Consider the following 21,884-nt stretch of genomic DNA (forward strand, 5'->3'; position numbering starts at 1 on the left):
TCATCATCTCTTCCTTCGTCTCACTTGATGTGCCCTACAACAGCCTGGCGCTAGGAAGTCTCCACTGAAGGACCTGAGACTCAGAGTATAAGCGACCAGCTTGAGGCCCCCTCACAAGCCCTGGAACCAGGGCTTCTGAACCAGTATGCCCCCAACCCTTCAAGGGACAGAGTCACTGTCCCACTTGTTCCACCTCTTCCCCCCACAGTGATGTCTGCCATTTGTCAATTCCTGTTGCTTTCAGTCAGATGAGCAGCAAGTTGTTCCTAGTGGTTCCAATTCCTTGTCTTCCCCAACCTAGATCAGAAGTGAGAGTTCGAGGGTGTACATTCTGTGGGCTACACCAGTCCTAGGGAAGCCATTCAGGACGTAGATTCTGCCTCCTCTCCTGAGTCATCTTCTGTCATTCTGCGCTTCCCTAGAAGTGTCTGGCTCATGCCCACTGCCATATGCTTGAACTCTAACCCTGCTTCTTGGAACATCTTCCCCACCTTTTGTGTGTGGCAGACTCCTCCCCTGGTAACAGTTGGCAGAAATGTCCTTCCTCTGGAGTGTCCTCCCTCTCCTCTCAGACAAGGCTTGGGACCTCCTTGCCTGTGTACCCCGAGTGCCATCTTGGCACTTCTGTTAATGCCCTTATCGCCAAAGCTGAGGGATGCTGTTGACTCTAAGCCAAAGAAATTCTGTGGGCGTCTCCATTTTCAAAGTTCTGATTCTAATAAAATACAGTCCACCCTTCAACTGTCCTCTCCTGACATGTGGGTGCTTATTTCTCTCCTCTGTAGCTGGATGAAGGCACTCCTCCAGAACCAAAGGGAACATTTGTCGACTATCAGACGACTGTGGTTAAATACTCCAAAGCCATTGCGGTAACAGCTCAGGAAATGGTAAGAGGAAAAGAGCTGCCCCACCCACCGTTGGTTGCCCTGTTGTCCTCCACTACCACCACTGAGTCATCAAATCAGGGTCTGTGTTGGAGAGAGATGACTCCGTGTTTCTCGTTCCTTATGGGCCCCAGCTCTGTGCTTTATCTGTGATCTCTCCGGCTGCCTATGGTCTAGACGCCCCAGTCTGCGGGAGCTCTGATTTCATGGAAAAGCTGCAAGAGGGAATTACAGATAATTGAGACTTGGGCATGAGGACAGGGGAGCAAAGGAGGGAGAGAAAATGAGAAGGAAGTTGGAGGTAAGGGGAAAGAAAGAAATCCTATCCGCCTCGCCAAGGACTGGATGCGTTTTATCAAGTTACAGTATGTGGACAATAAGATATGCTAGTCTGTCAGGCACAATGAAACAGCATGGGTCTGTAAAATCAATTTCCCAGACAACAGAAGGCATGTAACCTTTGGAGGTAATTTTCCATTTTTCTTTTTTCTTAGAATGTGTTGCCATCAGAATTGTATTAGATGCATCTTTAGATAAAAATGGCATTGAGAGACAGTGAATGCTATCTTGGTATGCTAAAAAATAATACAAAAGATGACAAATGGTGTCCTCAAAAATACACAGTACGTAGTAAGAAAGCTCCTCTTAACCTCTGAAAGCTCAGAGGTCACAGAATAAAATTTTGGAAGATGCCTCTCTGCTGCTGCCACATGAGGCCTGAGTTGAGAGAGGAGGTGGCTTCCCAGCTCGAGGGACTGAGTCCGGGCCTGGCTCCTGCCCCACCAGACCCAGCACCTCTGGATGGTTTTGTCATGTAGTCTTACGTCCACTAGAGGTTGAGCTTGGACCACAAAGGCTTCCCCGGCTGCTGTTACTCCTTCTTAGAAACTCTGTGATTGTGCCAAGCTCATTGGTACTTAAAAGGATTTGGGATGGGAGGGGGAACAGGAGCAGTGCCTGTCTCGGCGACTAAAAGAGCTGGAGTCAGGCCCATGCTGGTTCTGCTCAGGGCGCTCCAGGGCGGGGCACAGGTCGCATCGGGCGGCCCTCCTGTGCCAAGTTCTCTGAGCAGAGAGCACAGCGCAGCAAGAGATGAAGGTATTTTGAGTGGCCTCGTGGCGTTTTCTGGAACCTCTCGCAGGCTAGGTTCTCAGCAGGCCCATCCTGATCCTTGATGTGCATGCTCTTGAGGAGCCCTGCCTGGGATGGCATGTCTGCTCCTAGGCTGGCTGGCCTGGACCCTGAGTTGGCAAGGGTCCGCTTCGCCATGCCAGGTTGCCCGGGATCCAGGGCTCACACAGAGCACCCTCCCTCTCACAGGGTGTTTAGCGTGTGTGTTCCTTGGGAGCCCACGCCTATGCCAGAAAGCCTGTGATGCTTTCTGATACGCCTGCGTTAGATGGCTACATGTTCCCATCCAGCCTCCGTGAATATGGAGCCATTTAAAACATTTTTTAAAGCCCTTTGAAGCCAAAGTCTTCTAATGCCACCAAGAGAGAGGAGAGGGTAGGGCAGGAGCAAAGCCTCTTAAGAGAATGAGGATATCTTCCCGGGTGGCAGTTAAAACTGCTGTTGTGACAACCAACAGGCATTTTGTTGGAGGAAAAGGAAAAGCTAGAAACCACTGTGTTAGCCTTGTAGGGTAAACTTAAGTAAGTTTTTCTATGAAGCAGGAGGAAAACACTGAATATCCCAATAATGAGAAGGCAGAGCTCGACCGTTTAGGCTACAGTATACTCTTTTTTAAGTTTATTTATTTTTGAGAGACAGCACAAGTGGGGGAGGGGCAGAGAGAGAGAGAATCCCAAGCAGACTCTGCCCAGTGCGGGGCTTGAACTCACAAAAACCAAGAGACGTGACCTGAGCCGAAACCAAGAGTCAGACGCTTAACTGGCTGAGCCACCCAGGTGCTCTAGAGTGTACTCTTAACTAAATTTGTGGCTGAAACCTTATTCTTTGGCACAAATTTACTACAAAGCTATATTCTCTTTGAATATCGTCCTCCCAGACATCCGGCTCGCCCATCCCTCCTCAGTCATGATTTCCTTAACAGCCCTGTCCTCATGCCCTCTTGCCCGTGTGGGACCTGCTTCTGGGTTCCCAGAGACCAGGTCAGCTCTCTGCAGAAGCATGTGACCAGGGATGTGCACTGCATGGGGCCCGTGCCCCCCGTGTTTCCCTGGGGAACTCTCCTGCCGACCTGCAGGGCCGGCCGGGCCAGGGGCTGCCACGCTCACCTCCCGGAGTGGACGCCCATGAGGGCCCGGCCTCCACGCTGCACAGCCGGGGCCTAGCATGTCGCCCACTGGCCTGGCCAGGGCCTGCTGGCCTGAGAGGGGCCCTGGCCTGTTGTGCACGTCGCAGCATGGGCTTCGCTTGAATTGCCCTCTCCGGTGCCCAGCCCCCCACGCAAGTCAAGAGCTTAAAAGTGAACGAACCCCTTTGGCTTCCAGTGATATTAACACGTGGTTCTCATGCTTTTCTCTGTATGTGTATGTGTGTTTGTGTCTTGCTTGTTTTCTTTTTCCAGATGACTAAGTCGGTTACTAACCCGGAGGAGTTGGGAGGACTGGCTTCACAAATGACCAGTGACTATGGGCACCTGGCTCTCCAGGGCCAGATGGCAGCAGCCACGGCGGAACCAGAGGAGGTCTGCCATCATAAGCCCCTGTTTTAAGAAGCACATGCACACTGGTACCCACGCCCGGGGGATGCTCTATAGCATAGCTCCACCCTAGAAGATTCCAGCCTGATAGCCGAAACCAGGCTTAGTTTTCACTACTCTCCTGCCAGCCCTCCAGGTCCAGATCCAGTAGCCCCGGGCTGTGCTCAGAGCTCACTGTCCTTTCTGAGGCCAACAGGCTGAGAGCTGGGTCCATCTGGGGATGCGGGTTCTCAGACAGACGGCCTCTGCTGAGAGTGTTCGGCCAGCTCACCTCCCTTCCAGCCCATCACCTGGCTCCCGGGGCAGAACACATGCTGCCATCATCTCCGTGCTTAGCACATCCCCCGCAATTATTTTCCTGTTTCTAAAGGCTCACAGAGATGTTGGAAGAACCAAGTATGGGAGTTAACTGCCTCTGATTAAGGGCCGGGTAGCCTGCTTTTGTGTAACAAAGTCTTGTCCAAATATGGTTGGTGGCTTTCTAAGATCTACCCCCATTATCTCCTTTGGACCCCTCTGTATTACCTACCTGCCTTCCCTAAACGCACTTTCCTTAGTGGCCAAACACAGACTTTGCCTTAGAATGCCTGCACCTGTAAGATTCTGAATTTGGTGAGAGGTTGGTCCCAAAGGCCACTTTCTAAGAACCTGCTTTCATCTCTGATACCCCAAGTAATCGGGGGGTCCTCTGGGAAACAAACAAGCCGGTGGGGGCTTCACATGCCTGAATGCTGCACCCATACCAGTGTTAGCACACAGAAGGTGCCCCTCCCCAAGCGACCGCCCGGCTCCTTAGAGACTGAAAGCTCAGTCTGGAATAAAGAATAGTGGAGTCGATTATAGGGACACTGGGAAGATGAAGGTAACTCACTGTGGGAGTTAGCATAGCCATTTATGAAGCACAGATCCTGTATATGATATTCCTAAATGAAGTGTGCTGTCAGGATGGAAGGCTGTGACTGATCTACCTTTCTCTTTGTGGTGACAGCCCGTGTCCCCAGGTTACTTGGTGTCATTTCTCCTAGGAGTCCCTTCTAAGTATGTCTTTACAAAGACTCCCAGAGATAATGCAGGAATGACCCAAAACAAAATCACTTGCTAACATATGTTGTAACAACGCATGTAAATAGGAGTATCATATGTATGTACTTGCATACATATATATCTAGCATGGGATGATGTAAGTTTCTAACAGTGCCTGCATTTTGAGATTTCAGTATGGTTGAGTATTAAGGCTGCAGCATGAATAATTCTGTTTGTAATGAGTCTGTTAAGTTACTACCAAGAAAGAAAAATCATCAGACCTCCCCACCTTGACCCCAGTCAGGATTCTGTTGATTCTTTACACAGTCCTGTTATTTTTTTTTTTAATTCTTTTTTAATGTTTATTTTTTGAAAGACAGCACAGGCAAGGGAGGATCAGAGAGAGGGGGAGACCCAGAATCTGAAGCCGGCTCCAGGCTCTGAGCTGTCAGCACAGAGCCCAACACAGGGCTGAAACCCATGAACAGTGAGATCATGACCTGAAGTCGATGCTTAACCGACTGAGCCACACAGGTGGCCCCTGCCCAATCTTTTTTTTTTTTTTAAATAGGCTCCCTGTGTTAGTAAGATCATCTGGACTCCTATAACTCGTTTGATTTTACTCGTGCTTTTGAATTTCCTGAATAAATGTAAGGGAACTTGGGTTACAGAAAGGGACAGTTTGGACAGAAGGAAGCAATGTTAGGCTTTGTAGGACTGAAACACTAACAGGCTGTGGGGAAGGTTCGGATCTCTGTTTGCAGAAATCTTTAAAGACGGAATCTACATTTGTCTGGTTGGTTCAGATGTTGACCTGCCTGAGTTACTGAGTGAAGAGCCCATGATCTGTGGAGACCTTTCCACATCTGAGTTCTTCGCAGCTACCCGGCCCATGTGTGAAACAAGCAGGTTTTCTTACTGCAACCCAGAGCATGAAGCAAAATACAAAATAATGCCAGAGCAGCCGGGAAAGAAAAGGTATCGTTAAAAGCACAACACAAAATGACTTTAGTTCCTGGCCCTGCGTTTGTAGCCGCTGACGTTTTCATTAAGGTTCTCCCTTTTCACCATTGCATCTTGAGTTATATTTTACATTCCAGACACAAGAGCAGTGTGACCTGAAGCAAAAGGGGGCAGAGAGAATATAAAATTACCAGTGGCTTGCTCAGGAAAATTCTTTGTGTGCATTTACCAGACAGATATTTAGGGGAAAACTGAGAAGGTTGGGAGATCCCTAAAGCAATGTAGTTTTTTTTTTTTTTTTTTTTTCCAAGACTGTGGAATTAGTTTTATATCCAAGAGGGCCCCACATCACAGCATGTGAAAGTATTTATACCCAGGGCAAATACGAAGCCATTCCCCCGGCCGCAGTCCTGTAGGCTGTGCCGAGTCAGCGCTTTGGGCTTTCCCGGAATGTGACCGTTCCCTGACAGGTCCCAATTCTGCCCTCTGAACATCCAGCAGGAGCTTTATCTGCTGCCGCTTCCATGGGAAACGCAACTCCTGTTAACATCACCATGAAAACTACTTTCTTCAGAAAAACTAAAACCCTCAGGCAACTTCACGATCTAAGATCACTGGTCTCCTTAAAAAAGGAAATGTAGATCCTGTGAGCCCCAAGTCCTGAATATAAATGCCGGGGGGAAGGTTCTAGTGACTACAGCTTTGTCTCTGGAGAAAACTCTGCTGGGACCATCTGTAATACTGCCTGTCTCCAAAGCTGGCGGGAAGGTTCGTCCAGAGCCTGTGGCAAGAACCACAGCCTTTTCCCAAAAAATGAGACGAGTGTCTGCTCTAGAATTCTCTAAAACTTTCCACTCCAGGACACAGTTTCTATAGGTGGGAAGTGATTCTTTGCTTCTGTTGTACACTTTTGATTTCTCCTTTGAAGGAGAAATTTGTAAAGCCTGTCATGATAGCCATTTGTTGCCTCTTCAGTGTTCCCAAGCTCTCCCAGGCAATTATGTGACCTGATTTCAGATGTGATGGCTTTGGAAGCCTGAGAAAAATCTGTACGTTTTGTTTAGTTTTATGTAGTAAAGAAGATGATCTGTATTTCTGAGACCCCCCCTCCATTTGAAATTTGATCCAAAATTTCATAAAGACCAGACTTCCAATTTCCCCCAAGGCATAAAACCAGCAGACGATGCCCATTTTATTTGGGCAAGAAGGGAATTGAAGGCTTTTCTTGCCGTTCGAGTAACGCTTTGACTAAAGTTGCCAACTTAAAACCCCAAGTTGGATGTCTCTGAGCAATATTTCTTTATAACACACCCTGGTGGTAAGGTGGATCACCCTGGGGACTGGTCCTGTTTGCTGAGAATTGCAGTGTTGCTTTGACAAGTTAACGTTTTTAAAGCCCTTATCTTTTTTGAATACAGTCTTCAAAACACATTCCCTTTCTCGGATGTTCCTCCAGCAGTACAGGATGTTCTGGGACACTGCAATAGAGTATGTTGCTTCTGTCATCCCCTTTTACGTAAACGCTTGCTCCAACTGTCCCACGTAGAAAAGAATACAATGAGAGGCGTTCATCGGGTCCATACCACACGTCACACCCGTGACGGCTGCAGCTCATTTACCGTCACAACTGCACAGTCCTTTGTTCTTCCCCATTTCACAGGTTAGCTGAGGTTCAGGGAGCTTACATTGTCCAAGACCACATAGCTACAGGAGTTAGTGTGGAAGCCACTTGAAATAACTTTTTGGAATAAGTGAAATTTCAAGTAAGTACATAATGCATGAAAATGCCGGGATTCAAACCCAGGGCATCACAGCCTTTGCTCTTTGCCCCTCACCGAGCTTCCTCTTATCACAGCAGTGAACATTCACGTGGCACTTTCTACTTGGAGATGTTTTCACACACATATCTTTGACTTGGTGGTGTGTCAGCCCCGGGAAGTAGGGCAGCTTCTGTCCCATTTCACAGGTGAGGGACCAGAGGCCTGGGAGGTTAGCTGGCTCACCCAGGGAGTTGATGTCCATGAGAGGGCCGGCCAGAAGCAGGGTCCATGGGCCTTTCTGCTGCCCATGCTGCCCTCATGGGCCAAGGGCCAGGAGTGGGGCTGGCATCCTGGGATGCCTCCCCTTCTTGTTGTGTTCAGCCCTCAGCCTGTGGACGTGCACAAATCCTATTTCAGCATGTCCTTTGTGACCCTCCGTCCTCCTGCATGCTGTCCACATAAGGCCGTGCGGCCAAGTATATAGGAGGATTGCATGGCAACCAAGAAGGCAGTCATGTGACCTGGCACAGACGTGATACCCAGACTGAGGGCTGGATTGGCCAGGAACCCCACGGGCTTGTACACCTGTGGCCTTATTTTAGGCGCATCCTTTTGCTTTCCGGTGCTGGTCTTCATCGGGGCTTCCTAACTGGAATCTCATCACTAATGATCAGTGTCCCAGCTCCACAGTCGTCTTTACAGGATCCTTTGCTACGTGCACGATGTCCCCTCCAAGGAAGAGGCTGAGCGTCGGGACGTTGGGGTGCTTTTCATAGCATGGCCTCTTGCAGGGGTGCAGAGGGAGCATGCGAGTGTCCTGCCCGCCCATAGGTTTCAGGCTCGACACAGTGCGGGAGCAGGTCCCTTCTCCCTCATACCTCGAGGGTGATTTGAGAGTGATTTAAGAGACCTCTGCTGGCCCTGGTGCCCACCACTGTGCAGACCGGAAGCTCAGGCGTGGTTCCAAGGAGAGAGTAGGAGCAGAGCACGGAGAATGTTCTTTCTGGGCCTGGTCCTTCCTAGCACTGAGGTCACCCGCCTCACTCTTAAGAGCTCTGACCCCGGGAGGCGCTTTGAAAGTCCTGCATGTTTGACTCAAGGCTCACTTTTTAAACATAATTCAGCTATTTTTAAAACTGTTAGGAAAACCTCTGTGTATTTTTGAACATACTCTGGGCCAAATGGTAACCCATTGGGGGCCACCAGCGCCTTTCCGTGGGCTGCTGGGTTGCTTGTGCAGATGTCAGGCTGAGGCAAGTCTCTGCCTGCTATGGTTTAGGGGACTACGGGGAAAATCGCTCCTGTTTGCCTTATGCACAAAACAGGATTTTCTCAACACTGCAGCCAAATCAAAATACAGAAATGAGTTGGTGGCCAAGGCTATCTATATCTGGCCTTCAGAGTCTGACATTTAAACTTTGGCTCATTTAGCCTTATTGTTGACTTTTTATTGAGTCAAAGATAGAAGTTTTGACTCCTATAGGAAAGGTGTACTTAATAACAGATGATATCAATTTTACATGTTGACTTTCCATGAGAGGTTTGGGTGTGGGGTAGGGGGCAGAGGGTGGCTCTGATCACTTCTCTTCACAGTCTCTGCACAGTCTCTTCATCTGTCATTGAGGTCTGACTAGTGAAGTCGTTTTTATTTTGAAATCATATGTTTCTTCCTCCATTTGTGCTTTCCCAGCAGCACCTGTCATTTAGAGCTCTGTAGGCATCCTTGACACAGAGCTCTTGCCTATGGATTAGTGCTGAGCCTCAAGTGTTTCCGGTTAAAGTACACGGATCTGAAAAAGCCTCAAGAGCCAGGCTGAGTTTTCAGCTTTCATGGGGCATCTTCCTACTTCAGCTGGGCCTCATGTTTAAACCAACAGCAAACAGCTACATTTCAGGGGTATTTCTGCTGAGTGGGTTGAATCGGACTGGAGATGGTCCATAAGAAACCCGGCCTGCCTGATCGTGAAGCTTTTGCAGCATCCCCAAAAGAGCCGAAGTTCCACTTTCTGGATCAGGACAATTTTCTATTAAATGGATTTAAACATGCTTTCGGCCTTAAAAGGTTAAGGGAATTACCTATCTTCCCAAAAGCATTATGTGTTTCAATAACAGAGTTAACATTTGCAGCCCCCTTGACTGCCCAAAGCCCCCCTTCCTAATAGGACGATGCTGGAAGGTAGCACCCAGGTGGTCCAGATCTCCCAGCTTTTACTCGAGACACCAGAGATCTTAGTAGCTACTCTTGGTAGAATAGCTGGAAGGAGAAGCCACGGCTTCTTGCTGTCGTGGAGTCTTGGAAATAATGCTTGTTCAGGAGAGCTTACGGTTTTTTGTTTTTAGTTGCTTACTTCGGCTGGAGGGCAGATTATTTATGGCAGCTGTATTGATCAGACCCAAATGAAAATTGATGTGAAATCGCCAGAGGAATGCACACTTTGGGTGGTGGAATTTATTACCCTATAAAGAGACAGCTGGCAGCTTATCCATAGTGGAGCTCATTTGGGTTCTTTGAGGCCAAGTACCTTTTATAATCACATGACCCAGAGGTCACTAAAAGAATGCGTGCCTGCTGAGCCTTTAGCTCTGAAAGTATACCTTTTTAAGGAAACCTCAACCTTGCCTGATAGGCAGCCTGGGCCCAGTGTGGATATAGCTGAGGAAGGGGGCGTTCTGATTGGAAACATCCCGATGTTGCAAGAATCTGCAAGCTTTATGCTTCTTACTAAAGCTGTATATTTTGAACTTCTAATTATTTTTTAGGACTGTTGTGTGGAATAAATGAAAGCAAATGCAATACCTGCTTAGAAGAGGCCCTGACACACAGTAGGGGCTCAATAAGTGCTTGAATGGCTAATAATTACCCCCACAGAGTTCATCTAATGAACATCCCTATCAGGTGGCTCAGATAGAAGTTGGCAGTTCACTGGAAAAGGTAACAAATATCAGAAAGCCATTAGGCTAGCAGGATGAGGTGTAGGCCTGCGTCCTGGGGACCGTGGGCATTTTACAGTCTCTAAAAGGGGAAGTAAAATCAATGAAATTCCATACTCCACCAAGCACAGACTCCTAACAGCAGTGGAATTTTCCTAGCCAGGCTCCCATAGGACGTAGGAGAAATTTTCCACGTAGGGGAGACCTCGATGGCAGAATCCCTCATGCTTCTCTTTCCCCACCCCGGGCTTGCCTCCGCAGATCGGCTTCCAGATTCGCACACGTGTGCAGGACCTGGGCCACGGCTGCATCTTCCTGGTGCAGAAGGCGGGGGCCCTCCAGGTGTGCCCCACGGACAGCTACACCAAGAGGGAGCTCATCGAGTGTGCCCGTGCAGTCACAGAGAAGGTAAGGAGCAGCCCTCAGGTCAGACACGGCCACGGTCACCCACACCCACCCTCGATGGTCCACCGTGACCAGTGACATAAGCGGGACGCTATGCCAAAAAGGATCCAGTCAGGTCTGGTCTTCCCCCACATGCAGGGATTCCCCAGGGATGGGACACATAAGGGGGCCGGGGTAATCCATAGCCCTGAGAAATTCCGAACATGGGACGTACTGTCCCATGAAAGTCAGGGCCCCAGCAGTGCACTTCCTTGATGGGTTTTCTTGTAGGTAGACTGGACAGACCACATCACAGTCACATGAGTACCAGGAGCCCCCTTTTGACACTCGTCCCCTGGGCTTCCTTCTCAGGGAGGCTCCCAGGTGCTGGGGACTCAGTAAGAAGGGCCTGAAGCTCTCTTTGGGTTACCTCCTTCCTCCCAGAAGAGACTGAGGTGTGCAAGGGTTGAGCACCGCACCCAAAGTCGCACGGCACCTTGGTTGAAAGAGCAAGATCCTGCGTGATCTTTTTAGAGTCTAGCAGCGGCTGTTTGTGGAGAGAACCCCATGGTGTAGCGAGTGGGGCTCCAGGGTCTCAGCTAAGTTATCTCACCTTTCTGAGCCTCTGTACCCTCACCTGCAGAATGAGCACAGAGAAATACAATTCCTGGCCCATAGGGTTGTGAAAATGAAATGCGGTGATAAGCGTGAAAGTGCTTGCTTGGCATCGCGCCAGACACACAACCCAACGTGTCACAGATACTTGCTGTCCTCTGTAAGCTGCCTTCCGACACCCTCCTCCCACGAAATTTACCCTGCTCGACGAAGCCGGTTCTCCGCATCCCTTCGTTCCCGTGGCTCCCTGATGGCCCCAAAGTACACTCTTCTGCTTTGCTCATTTCTTAAGAGTCCTTTTTCAGGACAGCTGTTTTGCAGGCCGAAGCATCTGTGCTTTGCTGGCTTCTCCCTCTCCTTCTCTTGGGTCCCCAGGACACAGAGCTCTGCACTGTTGAGCAGCCTGGCCACAGGACTCAAGGGCCAGGTGGGGGACCCCTCACCTGGCAGCTGCCGGTACAGATGCTTTTCTGTACAGGGCTGCCAGCCGAAGCCGAGCAACGCCTGGCCGTCTCCTGCAGCCCACAGGACTACCCAGGCCTCCTCGGACTCCACAGGATGAGGAAATAAATCTCTCAGCCGGAGGAAGGCATTCTCCCTCCTTTCAAAGCCCTGCCTTGTTGTCGAAGTTACTCTGGCCGGGTTCCCTTGTTGAAGACCTTGGAATTGGCACATGAAGGCAGGGAGGCAGAGGTCCAAGCAACATGATCTTCCTGAGCTGTTCTCTGTCTTACTGCTTCTCCCAGCAGAGGGTCCCTGCCACCTCCTGCCCGGAGGAGGCTCAGAGTCAGAGGATCAGCTGTTCAGACTAAACCAGCCTTTTTGGTGCTTTCTTGCTACGTGCTCTGGCCCCCCATCTCCACCTGGTGTGTCTTTCTTACATGTCCTGGTTATGTCTGTAACTTCCCACCAGCCGCAAGAGGCTTCACTTGCTCATCTTCGTGTCCTTGTCCCCTAGGAACTAGTAGCTGCTCAGTAAACTCACACAGCTTTTGTAACAGGCGGGACACTGTTTCCGTACTCTTTGAATCTGGCTGAGAACATCCCTCTTGTTCTCATGATCACTCGTCTTGGCCTTTGTCACCTGTCCTCAGAGAGTTCTTTCTGGAAACTAGATGCTTGATTCTCAGGCCATCTCTGTTCCTGGTGGGACATAGTGGCATTTAACTCCAGGAAGGAGAATCAGGCAAATGAGGAAGAGAAGCTGTTCCTTGTGGGCTAGTCTTGGGATGTGGCCGGTGCTCGGGAAGTGGGCCCTCTGCCCCGCATGCTGGGTTGTGTCCACCACCTCTCCTAAGATGTGAGCAGCGCAGAAGGAAGAGAGCATACGAGCTCTGTGTCTCTCAGTGTTGCTATAACTCCTCTGTCCCGGCCATTGTATTTTTAGAAAATGCATTCACGAAACTTTGCAGACTCTTCTATGAGCCAGTCATAGTCAAGGGTGGTGCGTGTGTGGGCACAGAAAGATTAATACGACAGCTCCAGACTGTCTCTCAACTCAGAGCCTCTGGTCACTGGCTGGACGCGTGCTGTTTTAACCTGTGCTGAATGAGCTGCCCTGAAGCCAGGGACAGCATGCTCGTGTCTCTGGACGAGGACAGCTGAGACTTTGAGCTGGCTTCTGCAGGATGAGCAAGTTAGTGGCTGGAGAATGGGGAGGGGAGGCACAGGAGGCAGGGGGCAGACCCACTGCATGAGAGGCGGGGGAAGTGAGGAGCTGGCCGATGTGGCAAGAATGTGGCAGGAAGCCACAGAAGTGGAACTGGTCTGGTCGTGGGAGGAACTCGGCTTCCCTTGACAGCAGGGGAAAATTGTACGTAAGGGCGTGGGGTTAGCTTTGTGTTATAGGAACGTGTGTCTAGGAATAGCGAGGGTTTTCTAGAAGGGGTGATGGGTGGCAGGTGGCAGTGAAGGGTTTCTGACTTGAAAGGCACTAGAGGGAACACAGCCAACTTGCTGGACTCTCAGGTCACTGGAATTATTATTTAGTGACAGGTGATAGCTCAAGGGAGTGTTGGGGTGGAGAGGTGACGCACGCAGGTCTGCTCTGGGCTCTAGCCTCAGTGGAGTCGACCATGAAGAATTTCTCATCGATAGGCAGCCAGAGGAAGGAATATCGAGTGTTAGCAGAAGGCTGTTCTACAGAAAACCTTATCAGAGCAGGGCACAAATGATCACACCTTTCACAGGAGCCTAAACTTCTTTCTGGTTCCACAAACGTAATCCTATTATGGGGCGCCTGGGTGGCGCAGTCGGTTAAGCGTCCGACTTCAGCCAGGTCACGATCTCGCAGTCCGGGAGTTCGAGCCCCGCATCAGGCTCTGGGCTGATGGCTCAGAGCCTGGAGCCTGTTTCCGATTCTGTGTCTCCCTCTCTCTCTGCCCCTCCCCCCGTTCATGCTCTGTCTCTCTCTGTCCCAAAAATAAATAAACATTGAAAGAAAAATTAAAAAAAAAAAAAAAAAAAGTATCTCCCTGCTGATCACCTAGTATGTGTCATGCTAGACAGTTTACATACGTCCTCCCTCCTTATTCCTCCCAACAAGCCTTATAGGCAAGAAATAATATCCCCATTTTACAGATGAGGAAACCAAGGTCAAACAGCTTGCCCAAAGTTGTTTAGCCAGCCGGGGTACCTGGGTGGCTCCGTCAGTTGAGCGTCCAACTTTGGATCAGGTCATGATCTCAAGGTCTGTGAGTTCAAGCCCCACGTTGGGCTCTGTGCTGACAGCTCAGAGCCTGGAGCCTGCTTCGGATTCTGTGTCTCCCTCTCTCTCTCTGCCCCTCCCCCACTCATGCTCTGTCTCTGTCTCTCTCTCTCTGTCTCTCTCTCTCTCTCTGTCAAAAATAAAGAAACATTTAAAAAAAAAAGTTGTGGGGCACCTGGGTGGCTCAGTCGGTTAAGCGTCCAACTTCAGCTCAGGTCATGATCTCACGGTCCGTGAGTTCTAGCCCCGCGTCGGGCTCTGTGCTGACAGCTCGGAGCCTGGAGCCTGCTTCAGATTCTGTGTCTCCCTCTCTCTCTGACCCTCCCCCGTTCATGCTCTGTCTCTCTCTGTCTCAAAAATAAACATTAAAAAAAAAAAAAAAGTTGTTTAGCCAGTGAATGATATTCACTGGTATTCAGCCTGTGATGTTGACACCAAAACTGTGTTGTTAACCCATCAGCTGCGTTGAGTCCCAGAGAGGAAATTAAGTGTTTTTGTATTGTACTCTTCTCCCCCTGGTTTTGAGATGCAATTGACAAAGGCACTAAGTTTAGGCTGTACCGGATGATGATTTATCTGTCTTGTGTATTATAAAATGATTACCACAAGAAGTTTAGTTACAGTCCACCATCTCAAATAGATAAGAAATGTATATATATATATATATTTCCTGGTGGTAAGAGCTCTTAAGATTTACTCTTAACCCTGCTGTATAACATGGATGAACGCTATATCCCTAGTACTTACTTTGTAACTGGAAGTTTATGCCTTTTAACCACCTTTGTTCAAAACACAACTTCATTCCCACTAGGAATCTGATCCCTTTTTCTGTGAGGTTGGTTGGTTGGGTTTTGTTTTGTTTTAATTTTTATTCAATGCGTGTAAACAAACAAAAGACTTCACCCATTTCTCCTAACTCCCGTCCCTTGCCTCTGGCAACTACCAATCTGTTCTCTGACTCTGCAAGCTTGCCTTTTTTTTTTTTTAATGTTTTTTTTTTTTTTTTTTTTTTATTTTTGAGAGAGAGAGAGAGAGAGGGGGAGGGAGGGAGGGAGGGAGGGAGGGAGGGAGGGGCAGAGTGAGAGAGAGGGAGACACAGAATCTGAAACAGGCTCCAGGCTCTGAGGTGTCAGCACAGAGTCCAATACGGGGCTTGAACCAACAGACCGGACCGTGAGATCATGCCCTGAGCTAAAGTCAGACATTTAACCAAATGAGCCACCCAGGCACCCCTTGGCTTTTTAAATTCTATTTTAGGTTCCACATATGAGAGATCAAATGGCATTTCTTCCTCAGACTTATTTCACTTAGACCTTCGAGGTCTATCCATGTTGTCGCAAATGGCAAGATTTTATTCTTTTTCTGGCTGAATAATATCCCACTGGATGATAGGTCCCATATTTTCTTTATCCATTCATCCGTCAGTGGATATTTAGGTTGTTTCCAATGCTTGGCTACTGTAAATAATGCTGCAGTGAACCTGGAGGTATATGTCTTTTTGAGTTAGAATTTTTGTTTTCTTCAGATACATACCCAGAAGTGAAATTGCTGGATTATATGATAGTTCTATGTGTAATATTTTGAGGAAACTCCCTGCTGTTTGCCCTAGTGGCTACACCAATTTACATTCCCACCAGTACTGCAAGAGGGCCCCCTTTTCTCAACATTCTCACCAACACTTGTTCTTTCTTGTCTTTTTGATAATAGCCATGCCAGCAGGTGCGAGATGGTATCTCATAGTGGTTTTGATTTTCCTGATAGGTAATGACTTTGAGCATCTTGTCATGTACCTGTGGCCCATCTGTTTGTCTTCTTTGGGAAAATGTCCATTCAGATCTTTAGCTCATTTTTATCATTAGATTGTTCTTCTGCTATTGAGTTGTATGTTTTATTTACATATCTTAGGTATTAAACCCTTATCACATATGTGATTTGCAAATGCTTTATTCAGTAGGCTGCTTTTTATTTTGCTGATGGTTTCTTTGCTGTGCAGAAGCTTTTTAGTTTTCTGTAGTCTCACTTGTTCATTTTTGCTTTTGTTGTTTCATTTTTGATGTCAGATTCTAAAGTTCATTACCAGGACTTATGTCAAGAAGCTTACTGCCTATGTTTTCTTTAGGAGTTTCATGGTTTCACTTCTTACATTCAAGTATTTAATCCTTTTTAAATTTTGTGTATGCTGTAACACAGTGGTCCCATTTAAATTTTTTGCATGTAGCTGTCCAATTTTCCCAACATCATTTATTCAAGAGACTGTTCGTTCTCCATTGTATGTTCTTGGCTCCTTTGTCGTAAATTAATGGGCTGTATACTTGGGTTTATTCTTTGACTGCCTATTCCTTTGATCCATGTGTCTGTTTTTATGCCAGTACCATAATGTTTTGACTACTGTAACTTTGAAGTATAGTTTTAAATCAGAGAGTATGATACTTCCAACTTTGTTCTTCTTTCTCAAGATTGCTTTGTCCATTCAGGGTCATTTGTGGCTCTGTAGAAATTTTAGGATTGTTTGTTGTATTTCTGTGAAAAATGCCATTGGAATTTGAATAGGGATTGTGTTGAATCTGTAGATAGCTTTGACTAGTATGGACGTTTTAACATTGATTATTCCAATCTGTAAACATGGAGAATCTTTCCATTTATTTGTGCCTTCTTCAACTTCTTTCTTTAATGTCTTGTAGTTTTTCTATACACAGATGTCTGACCTCCTTGGTTAAATGTATTCCTAGGTCTTGTATTCTTTTCAATGCAGTTGTATAAATGGGATTGTTTTCTTAATTTCTCTCTGATGGTTCCGTATTGGGGAAATATAACAGATTTTTCTGTATTGTTTTTGTATCCTGCAACTTTACTGAATTCATTGATGACTTCTGAAAGTTTTAGATGGAGTCTTGAGGGTTTTCTGTATACAATATGTCATCTGCACATAGTGACGGTTTGACTTTTTCCTTTCAAGTTTGGATTCCTTTTATTTCTCTGAATTGCCTGATTGCTTTGGCTAGGGCTTCCAATATTCCGTTGAATAAAAATGGCAAGTGTGGGGATCTTTGTCTTGTTCCTAATCTTAGAAGAGAAGCTCTGAGCTTTTCACTATTGAGAATGATGTTAGCTGTGGGATTATCATGTGGGCTTTATTATGTTCAGGTACATACCCTCTATACCTACTTTGTTGAGAGTTTTTATTATCAAGGGGTATTGAATTTTGTCTGATGCTTTTTCTATATCTATTGGGATGATCAAAAGGTTTTTATCCTTTGTTGGGGTACCACATGGACTGATTTGTGGATGTTGAATCATCCTTGCCTCCCTGGAGTAAATCCCACTTGATCATGGTGTATGATGCTTTTAATGTTTTGAATTCAGTTCACTATATTTTGTTGAGGATTTTTGCATCTATGTTCATCAGGCATATTGGCCTGCAATTTTCTTTTCTTGTGGCATCCTTGTCTGGCTTTGGTATCAGGGTAATTTTGGCTTTATAAAACGAGTTTGGAAGAATTCCCTCCTTTTCTGTTTTTTGAGTTGTTTTTTGTTTTTTTTTTTTTTTCAGTGATGTTTGAGTCTGAAAATCTTTGGGTTACATCTTTTCCACTTCCCTGTTCCCCCTGGCATTCTCTCTGTACCTACAGGTGTCCTTGGTGTTGTCAGCTCTCCAGGCTGGGAACAAGGGGACCCAGGCATGCATCACAGCTGCCACTGCCGTGTCTGGGATTATCGCCGACCTGGACACCACCATCATGTTTGCGACTGCAGGGACCCTGAATGCAGAGAACAACGAGACCTTTGCAGACCACAGGTATGGGCGGGGAGGTCGTCCTGGGGGCTCCTGGATCTGGAGAGGTTCAGGCTGGCCTGATGGATGTTAGAGACTGCTCAGAAGCCAGAAATGCGGTTATCCATGTTGATTTCAATAAGATGCTCAAGGGGAGAAAGTGAACCACATAATCAAAACAAGCCCTTCCTGCCAACTGTAAACATGTAGTCATGTTCCAGCTTTGTGCCTTTCACAGCCTGAACCCAGCCTGCTCTGGCAGAGGACAGCTTTTTGATCTTCTACTTGCCAAGCTGAAAAGATGTGCCTCTCATTTGCTCCCCACCCCCGTGGGAGTGGCCAGGACAGCCACATTTAGCTCTTACATAAATGGGGAGTGGGGCTCTGAGCCTCCTGTCTCTCCCAGACTGGCTCTTTAGGCCCTGCTCCTGGAGGCTGGTGCGGGTGTCTCCACTTGCTGTTAGAGAACCACCCCCCCTCCCCAGTAGCCTTGCCACATGTCTGTCACCTTTCTTCCTCTCTCTTCGGTCCCAGGGCCGGGCTAGGGAGGAGACTGCCAATGCCGTCACCCATTCCAGGACCCAGCTGACCTCTCACTGAGCTTCAGGGTTGGCGGCCAAACTGGTGGGCCTGAGTCTTTCGTGGAAGTTTACTATTAATCGACTAGGTGGATACTGGGCTGACTTTGCTCTCCTCTCCCAATTTTCCTACACAGAAAATGAGTACCCCTGATAAGGGAGGGGAAACACACCACCTCTCTTTTTCAAAGCCCTGTAACAAAAAGCCCCGTATGAAGGGTTTCTTTGCTTCCTAATTGCTGGTAGCCAAACTTTGCCCTTTGTCTGTCCCCGTCTCCTCTGCCCTCCCCCCTTCCTCAGGGAGAACATTCTGAAGACAGCCAAGGCCTTGGTGGAAGACACGAAACTGCTGGTGTCAGGGGCTGCGTCCACCCCGGACAAGCTGGCCCAGGCAGCCCAGTCGTCGGCAGCCACCATCACCCAGCTCGCTGAAGTGGTCAAGCTGGGGGCCGCCAGCCTCGGCTCTAATGACCCTGAGACGCAGGTATGGGTGGGCCTCGGGGGGCGGGTCAGTCACCCTCATGTTCCCATAAACACTGTGCCGCAGACCGCGGAAGAGGCCCAGGGCGAAATAGGAACTTCTGCTGTAACCAGTAGGTGCGCGAGTATGTCTGTTGCTTTGGGGTCTGCTAGGAGGCATTTATCCTGGCAGGACGGTGGCACAGACTGTGATGGCAGCCACGAGGGTAGAGATGACTGGTGAGGGATTGAGCACAGTGACCCCTTGGGTATATGGGAGAGGGAAAGGGCGGGATGAGTGAGTGGATGGTGGCTCCCTGGAGAGACAGCCGGCATGGACGGGGAGACAAAGGCGGGTTCGGCGTGGGACCGTGCTAGACACACGTGCAGGTGGAACTAGAGAGGGGGCATAAGCCTGCACAGTTAAGGGCATGTGGATTCAGGGGTGTTGCCATACAGACAATGACTACAGCCATAGGAGAGGAAGAGCATGGGGCGAGAGAAAAAGGGGGGTTCAAGGCAGAGCTGAGGAAGCCACCATTTAAGACCGTGGTAAGGAGAAAGGGATGCCCAGAGAGATTGAGGAGCAGCAGCAGCGGATAGGAGGAAAGCCAGGGGTCCTGATGCTAAGAGCGGGCGTGTTTCATTCCACCGGAGGCACGGCTGAGTTGTCGAGAAGGTGAAGGTCTGAGAGCTGGCCACTGGCCCTCGTGCCACGGAGGGCCATTTGTGTGGAGTGGCCCAGTGAGGGAAAGGAAGGAAGCCAGCATGTATGGACACCCCTTGAGAAGTCTAGCTCTGGAGGGACGGGGAGGGACGAGCTCTGGACTGGGAAGGGCTCTGTGCTCCTGTAACCACGCTTTGATTTAGCGCCGTCTGCCCGCTCCTTCGTCCTCAGCCTGGTGGTCCAGGTGAGGGACAGCACCCACAGTTCGCTAACCTCGGAGAGCCAAGTACCCACCACCGCTCCAGCGCAAGGTGGATACTCAGCAAATGTCTCCTTAGCTGTTACTGAACCAGTAGCCAACCAGGGCCACCAGTAATGGACTCTACCCATTCCCAAGGGCAGAACCAAAAACCCCTCTGCTCCATCCCAGCACCATCAGATGGCAAACACCTCCGTGTTCACTGCTTAAACCACTCTCAGTTAGCTCGTCTATTTGGTCCACATGGACAAAACTGGATTGGAAGCCGCCTACCATCCAGTGCCCCTGTTGACGACAGCTACTGTTGTGGTTAACACAAGGCCGTCAGCTTTGCTCGCATGTGACCATGACCCTTCCCTGCCCGACATCCTCCAATGGAGCAGAGCTCCATGAGGAAACGTTCCACGTGTGGCCATTTTACTCCTCCTGCTGGATTGCTCTCTGATAACATCTGAGCTCCGATTGGCTGCCCCTTGGAATTTGAAGCATTCACAGAAATGCCTACCTGTGGTATTGTTCTTACCCAGTGGAGGAAGGAAAAGCTTGAAAACGCTCAGTGAGGTTGGAATCCACACTCTCCGAGCCTGGCTCAGCCTTAGGAAGAGTGAGCAGGCTGGGGAGCATTTAAGTCTTTGAACACATCGAATTATTTAGTCTTCACTCCCAAATGGTCTAGTAGATGTCCTAGAGCCCCAACTGCTAATGAGATCTCTAGTGGAAAATATCCTTTCAGAAAAATGTGGCTACTCACCAGTCAGATGCCCAGTGACCAGGGATGGGACGGTGCATGCTGGGTGTTAACAGCAAACTTTGCTCGCTGTCCCTTGTTCTTCCCTGGCTGCCCCTCCCCGCTGTGATGACCAGAATCAGTGTGTGTGACGTCCACACCTTTCAGCCCTTCCTCAGGAGCTAAACCACCTTCTGCCCCGTGGTTTCAGAGGTTGCCAAAGGCTCCATGTACCCTGAGGGTAAGAAGGCAAGGGATGGAGCCTGAAAGGTGGGAGGGGCAGAGGCACAGTGTCACTGTGCTCCCCAGCCATCTGGGACACTAGAGTTTCTGATGTGTTCTCATGTATGTTACGCAGCCACCCTCACAGCCGGGCAGTGAGATACAGTGGCACTGCCAATGCCATTTGTACGTGAGGAGCCAAAGCCCTAGAGCATAATCCAAGTGTGAAGGTTAAGACCATAACCCTTGGGATCATGCTGACTAGAGTCTGAATCCCAGCCCTGCCGCTCCCAGGCCCTGAGACAGTGTGGACAGGAGCACCGTAGCTCCCACTTGAAACAGCAGGGGTGAGGATTAAGTGAGGGCGTGGGTAGCGCACATGGCTTAGCACTTGGAACACTGCCCTCAAGTAAAGGGAAGTTGTGGAGATTACAGCAGCAGGAGCTAAGAAGACTCGTGTTATGCATTCAGTGTCACGTCTTTCCTAAGTATGGCTGGTGCTTCAGACCCCAGGTCCAACACACACACTGTAAAGGTGGCCTGTGTTCTCTGTTGAGTCACGAGAGGGAAGATACCACATGCTGTCCGGTGTAATTAGGGTGCACACCTATCCATGCAGTCACTCCGTGAGTATTTACTGAGTGCCTGCTACAGGCCAGGCCCCGTTCCGAGCGCAAAACACAACACACACAAGTCCAGGCTGGCCCGCCTGGAGCTCACATCCAAGTGGGGGGAGAAGACAACAATTCCACATACTGATACATGCTGTAAATAAGGACGCGCTGATGGAATTTCAGGTGGGGGGTGGGGGATGGGGAGTGGTCAGGAAAGGTCTCGAAGGGCCCGACGTGTGAGCTGAGATGTGAGTAATGAGGAGAGCAAGAGCAGAGGCCCTGAAGGAGGAACGAGGGGGATCTGTCCTGGGGAAGACAGACCCGTATGCCTGTAGCATGTTGAGTGACTCACAGAATCCTACGAACCAAAGCTGGAGACGCAGGCAGGATGCCACGGACGCCTTGCAGGGCAGGGTACGAGGCTTGCGTTTTGTTCTCCACGTTTGGGGTTACCAGTTCAGGGTGCGGGTGAGTAGCGTTGCCTCTCAGGCGTCTGCTTAGCTGGTCGCCTCCTTTCCTAGGCAACTTGTCATCACAACTGCTGGCTGGGAGGTGTCCGAACGTGCTGGGTGTGTGTGTGGGGTCTGTCTTCCGGCTCAGCATCAGCCTCCCTCGGGGAGACTCCTGCGTCAGCATCTTCAGGGGTGGCTCCTG

The 21,884-nt window shown here is 49.0% G+C and overlaps 1 protein-coding gene across 1 annotated transcript in view; it reads left to right on the top strand.

Annotated features, from left to right (window-relative positions):
- The window catches only part of TLN2 (talin 2), a 438,278-nt gene that overhangs the window by 377,795 nt on the left and 38,599 nt on the right, over positions 1-21,884 (top strand). The window contains exons 44-48 of the mRNA XM_086710846.1: positions 786-887; positions 3,415-3,534; positions 10,488-10,634; positions 17,562-17,728; positions 18,583-18,766. Of these exons, the coding sequence (XP_086566972.1) occupies positions 786-887; positions 3,415-3,534; positions 10,488-10,634; positions 17,562-17,728; positions 18,583-18,766 (720 nt within the window). The remainder of the gene's footprint in view (positions 1-785; positions 888-3,414; positions 3,535-10,487; positions 10,635-17,561; positions 17,729-18,582; positions 18,767-21,884) is intronic.

This window comes from Puma concolor, chromosome B3 (genome assembly GCF_028749965.1).
Source record: "Puma concolor isolate L17-30 chromosome B3, mPumCon1.1.hap2, whole genome shotgun sequence".
In the NCBI taxonomy this organism is placed as follows: Eukaryota; Metazoa; Chordata; class Mammalia; order Carnivora; family Felidae; genus Puma; species Puma concolor.